Genomic DNA, 6,000 nt, shown 5'->3' on the forward strand with positions numbered 1-6,000 from the left:
TAAATTTTCCTGAGTTTTCGTCATCCTAGACGGACTTCTAGGTCTTGGGTTTTGGCAAGGGTGTGTTCTCTGAACAATATATGGTTCAGTTATCATCCTTTACTTTCAGCGAACTTTTTTTTTTTTTTTTGATATCTTGTCCAATCTTCTTTTCCGGGGAGGTAAAATTAATCTGGAGAGGAGTTACCTTGTTCCATCCACAAGTGTGATTTTCTTGGGTCTGCTGCCACATTTCGTAGTTGGCTTCCGTGGACAGGATGCCAAGTTTCAAGGTACGGTGCACGGTCATGTGATACACAGAACGTCCTGATGGATGTTTCTGATGTTTTTTTCTCATATTCAGTCTTGCATACCTGTTTCCTCTGTTTCTTTCCATGAATCATGCTCATATTCTCTGTAGAGAACGGTAGTGTTTTTAATAGCCCTTGTGTGACATCGCAGGATCTGGTATGCAGGACTAGGGGATATGTTGTCTCTCTGCCTGGGAGACTGCCTCTGAAGAACTTCTGATTCTTGAACCCTTTCTTCATCTAAACTCTTTGAAGCTAACTGTTTGGTGAATGAACGCTTAGTTTTGTCTAGGCGTGAGCTTTCTAAATCGGTCTTTGAGACTGTGACTCGGGTTCACTTGCCATGTTCTGAAAGATTTTCCTTAGGTCACGGCGTAAACCTCTTTATTGGCGTGAGTCTAAGGGTCTCTCGAACTACAGTAAGGATCCCCAGAACTTTTTTTTTTTTTTTTTTATCCTTTTCCCAGGGTGGCCTGGAAAAGGCTTTGCAGTCAGTACCCCGATGGGTTAGATTCTGCATTGCCTTTTTTGCTACATAAGCGTCTGGCGGATGTGCCAGATGTGCAATATTTTGGTCAGGTCCTGGGCAGTATCAGGCCTTTGTTAGGTCGGTTGCTTCTCCTCTTGGAGTCTCACCCTTGTTCTTAAAGTTTTTTACATCAGGCTCTGTTGAGCTTTACATTCCATATAGGAAGGTTTTTGAACTCTCAGCTTTGCAGTGGGATGTTCCTTATCTCATATTTCATTCGGATAAGGCAGTTCTCTGTACCAAGTTTGGTTTTCTTCCTAAAGGTTGTTTCGGACAGGAACATTAATCAGAAAATTGTTGTTCCTTCCCTCTGTCTTAATCCTTCTCATAAGGAATGTTTATTACTCAACTTAGATGTTGTGCATGCTCTTAAGTTCTATTTGCAGGCTACAAAGGACTTTCGTTAGTCTTCTATTTTGTTTGTTGTTTTTTTTTTTCTCAAACATAAGGGTCAGATAGCTACGGCAACTTCTTTCTCTCTGGTTGAGAAGCATTATCGTTTGGCATATGAGACTGCTGGACAGCAGCCTCCTGAGAGAATTACAGCTATTTCCACCAGGGTGGTGTCTTCTGCTTGGGTCTTCAAGAATGAGACCCCTGTAGAACAGATCTGTAAGGCTGCAACTTGGTCTTCTTGGCATGTTTTTTCCAAAATCTATAAATTCTGTATTTTTGCCTTGGCTGAGGTTTCTTTTGGGGAAAAAGGTTCTACAAGCATTGGTGCCTTCTGTTTAGGTTACCTGTCTTGTCTCTCCCTTATGTGTCCTCTAGCTTTGGTATTGATTCCCAACAGTAATTGATGATCCCGTGTACTCACCGTATCATAGGAAAGAAAACAAAATTTATGCTTACCTGATAAATTTATTTCTTGACACGGTGAGTCCACGGCCCGCACTTATTTTCAGACAGGTTTTTTATATAAACCTCTGCACCTTGTGTTATTTCCTTTCTCTTCTTTTCCTTCGATCGAATGACTGGGAGTTGTGGGAAGGGAAGTGATACTTATAAGCTTTGTTCTGGTGCTCTTTGCCTCCTCCTGCTGGCCAGGAGTGTTATTCCCAACAGTAATTGAAGATCCTGTGGACCGTGTCAAGAAATAAATTTATCGGGTATGCATAAATTTTGTTTTCTAAGTTGTTCTAGAAAGTTTCTAGCCTGTGTGCTATAACAAACGTCTAGCTTACCTGACAGTTACTTGTTACTTAAAGTGAATGTCAATTTTCAGCAATGAGTGCTCAGTTTTTAAAAATACTTTTAAAAACAGGGGCACTTTCATTAATGAAAGTTTACATTGAACCGGATTTGTAGAAAATGTACATTTACTTTAAACTTGGAAACATTCAGTTGTATGAACATGTAGTGCTAATGTATAATGGCAACAAATGTTGCTACACCTAATATTGTTACTTAGTTCTGTTAACAATCGTAACATCTTGAGAATCTAAAAGCTAGAGAGTACAGGTGGCCCTCGGTTTACGCCGGTTTAATTTGTGCCGTTTCAGAATAACAACCTTTTTTTTTTGTCATGTGACTGCTATTGAAAAGCAGTGCACTAATTAAAATAGGTGAAGCTGTCCGCTTGTGTTGCAGCAAAGTTATGCAAGCTTAGCAGACTTAAATTAATCTGTGTACACAGAACAGACCTTAGCTATCGAGCAACAAGATCTAGCAGCCACTTCCCTATTATCTACCTGCCCAGCTGCTTGAGGTGAGCATGCCTAACTGCCTGTTAAAGTGAATGTAAATTTTTATGCTAAAGTGCCCGGTTTTTAAAACTTTGATTAAAAACAGGGGCACTTTAATTCATAAAAATTTACATTTCACTCCTGTTGTGACAAAAAACTTACCTTTTAAACTTCACAGCAGCTCCAGCTTTCTCCGGTCTCACAAGCCATTTCTGATGTCAGAAATGATTGATAGGTCATTCTCCAATCACAGCTTCCCCCCCGGGGGATTCAGTGTCTGATTCACTGCTGTGATTGGAGGAAGCCGATGCCTCATTTTAGACCCAGGAAGAGGCTTTGAAACAGGTGGAGGAAGCTGGAGCTGCTGTGAAGATTAAAAGGTAAGTTTTTTTTCACAACAGGAGTGAAATGAAAATTTTTATGAATTAAAGTGCCCCTGTTTTTAATCAAAGTTTTAAAAACCGGGCACTTTAGCATCAAAATTTACATTCACTTTAATCACTCCAGATTGAAATGCATAGAATAGGTGCAGACCCAATATTATCTAACATGCTAACAATGCAGAGAACTGTTTGCATAAAAATGCAAGTAAAAGAATGTTTTTGTTCATTAAACTTAGTTTGATGATAGTCTGTTTTGTGATTATTTAATTAGGTTTATAATGCGGTTTAGCATTTAAAGTCTTCATTTCAAAGCTTTAAAAATAATGTATTAGGTGTTACTTATGTCAATTTTGAGAGGGGCCTGGAACCTAACTCCCTCACTTCCCATTGACTGGGTTTCAATTTACAAAGGTTTCGATTAACAACAATTCCTTCTGGAACCTAACCCCAGCGTAAACTAAGGGCTACCTGTATATGCTTTTTTACAATAATTTTTTTAGATTAACACGATAATGCTGCAGCGACTCACTGTTACCTAGTTCTAATATTACAGGCAGTAATTTATTATCAATTTACATGGTAAAGGTTCTTGCAGTATGAGTTAATGGATACAAATAGGTGTTGGATTTACACCATTGTTCTATCCAAGTTTATATTGGGCAAATATAAATAAATGTAACTGTTCCCGAAGCCTCTCGCTCTATATGTAATATGCCACTGTGCTAATAACACAATGCACCATACACTCATCTAGTATATCTTTATTCCCTTCCATACTATACATGTGTTTTGTACCCTTCTGGAGTTGCTTTTTGCTACATAAACTCAGCATGATTTTCCTTATGCAATAAAGTTCTCCAGTGTGTGTTTCTAATCATTTCCCAATTGTAATAGCAAGTGTACCCTATCTAATAAAAGTAAAATTTTAATAGTTTTTTTGGTACCTATCCCTGCTCATTTAAGGTAACAATATATTGATTAAATCAGAATATTTCTGTTTGGAAACTCCTGAATACTATATGTGTATTCCTTTAAGATGGCAACCCTCTTTATTCTATGGTAAAGTCACAATACACAGCAAAGAAAAGAGTTTGAAAGAGTTTAAAACACTATACCAGTAGTGCCATTGTTTTTTGTAGTCTAATAAGACAGGGCAGGGTTGTGTGACTCCCGATTGGTTCACCAGCTTGGGACCAAGGGGTAACTGCACAGCATTCCTGGTTGAGTAGCACAAACAGTACATTATCTAACAAATTAGATTGTCCTTTTCTCACTACAGTGTCCCTTTTATAAATACTGATGCAGTAAATGAGGGCACACTGTTGCACTTTCTTGATCTTTCTTGAGTCTGTGTCCTGTTAATCTTGGCAACAAATACAAAAGCAATCATTATTGGTCTTATCCTTTACGCAGGTAAATGGGAAGTTGTTGAAATGAAAGATACAAAACTACCAGGAGACAAAGGACTTGTGCTGATGTCACGTGCCAAGCATCATGCAATTGCCAGCAAACTGAAAAGGCCATTTGTCTTTGATAAGAAACCTTTGATTGTTCAGTAAGTGGTTACACCTTTACTGTACTTGGTGTTTTTATTTAAATTGTTTTATTGTGATTTAATTTGATATTCTATTGAAGTTTAATAGCATAAATATGTAACATTTTTTTACAGGTGTTAATAGAAAATGGAATATATTATACACCATTTAACAGAATCAGACTTGTAGATTATCTTATGGATTTATGTTTTTAAGTTAGTGATGGTAAACTTTAGACTTTTAATATACTGTATATAAAACAATTTAAAAACAGTGGGATTTTTAATGAATTAAGCACGTTTCCTTTGTAAAATATTTAACATTTAAGATGGTAAATATCGCCCCGTTCCTTCGCATGCATTTCATCCTTGATTTAGCTGAGCAATGACGCATCCGTCTTAATCCAATTGTTGAGTGCTGTACAAGCTAAATGCCAAGTGGGGCACACACAGATTGGATGAAGCCGGATTTATCAGTTTAGCTATACCAAGGATGAGATGTGGGCGGAGTAACGGCGCAATATTTTACTATCTCTAGATCAGTGATTTTTAACCTTTCTTTTTTTTGCTGTGGCACACTTTTTTTTTTTTTACATTAAAAAATCCTGTGGCACACCACCTTCCCAAAATTTAAAAAAAAATCACACATTGTAGCCTAATACAGCATATTATATATATATATATATATATATATATATATATATATATATATATATATATATATATATATATATATATATATATATATATATATATATATATATATATATACACGCACACATACTGTATGTATTGTGCTGTTATGCCATGCCTCTTACAAACTACCCCTGCACTGGGAGTAAAAAAACAAGCAAAGTTTAAAAAATATGTCACACTCTTGTCAGTCTGCCGTGGCACACCTGAGGATCTCTCACGGCACACTGGTTGAAAAACACTGCTCTAGATGGTAACTATTTTACAAGTCCCACTGTTTTTATAAATAGTGAATTAAAAGTCTAAAGTTTACAATTACGATAATGGAAATTCATAATATCTCTCCCAATTGTATGGAGTGCTATCTTTTTTTTTTTTTTTTTGTAGATTCAAAAGCTATTTTTAAAATCTAAAGAGTACCTGATGGTATCCTTCAAGTATAGGTTCAGCATAAAAAAAAGTCTTTGTTTCTCCAACATTGGTGTGTCCGGTCCACGGCGTCATCCTTACTTGTGGGATATTCTCTTCCCCAACAGGAAATGGCAAAGAGTCCCAGCAAAGCTGGTCACATGATCCCTCCTAGGCTCCGCCCACCCCTGTCATTCTCTTTGCCGTTGTACAGGCAACATCTCAAAGGAGATGGTTAAGAGTTTTTTTTGGTGTTTAAATGTAGTTTTATTCTTCTATCAAGTGTTTGTTATTTTAAAATAGTGCTGGTATGTACTATTTACTCTGAAACAGAAAAGGATGAAGATTTCTGTTTGTAAGAGGAAGATGATTTTAGCAGACAGTTACTAAAATCGATTGCTGTTTCCACACAGGACTGTTGAGATGAAGTAACTTCAGTTGGGGAAACAGTTAGCAGACTTTTCTGCTTAAGGTATGA

General features: G+C 37.0%; 1 protein-coding gene across 1 annotated transcript in view; it reads left to right on the forward strand.

The window, feature by feature from the left end:
- Nucleotides 1-6,000, forward strand: part of CANX (calnexin) — a 229,809-nt gene that overhangs the window by 68,247 nt on the left and 155,562 nt on the right. Inside the window, exon 5 of the mRNA XM_053719642.1 lies at nt 4,301-4,442. Within this exon, the coding sequence (XP_053575617.1) occupies nt 4,301-4,442 (142 nt within the window). The remainder of the gene's footprint in view (nt 1-4,300; nt 4,443-6,000) is intronic.

Source organism: Bombina bombina, chromosome 6 (genome assembly GCF_027579735.1).
Source record: "Bombina bombina isolate aBomBom1 chromosome 6, aBomBom1.pri, whole genome shotgun sequence".
Classification (NCBI taxonomy): domain Eukaryota; kingdom Metazoa; phylum Chordata; class Amphibia; order Anura; family Bombinatoridae; genus Bombina; species Bombina bombina.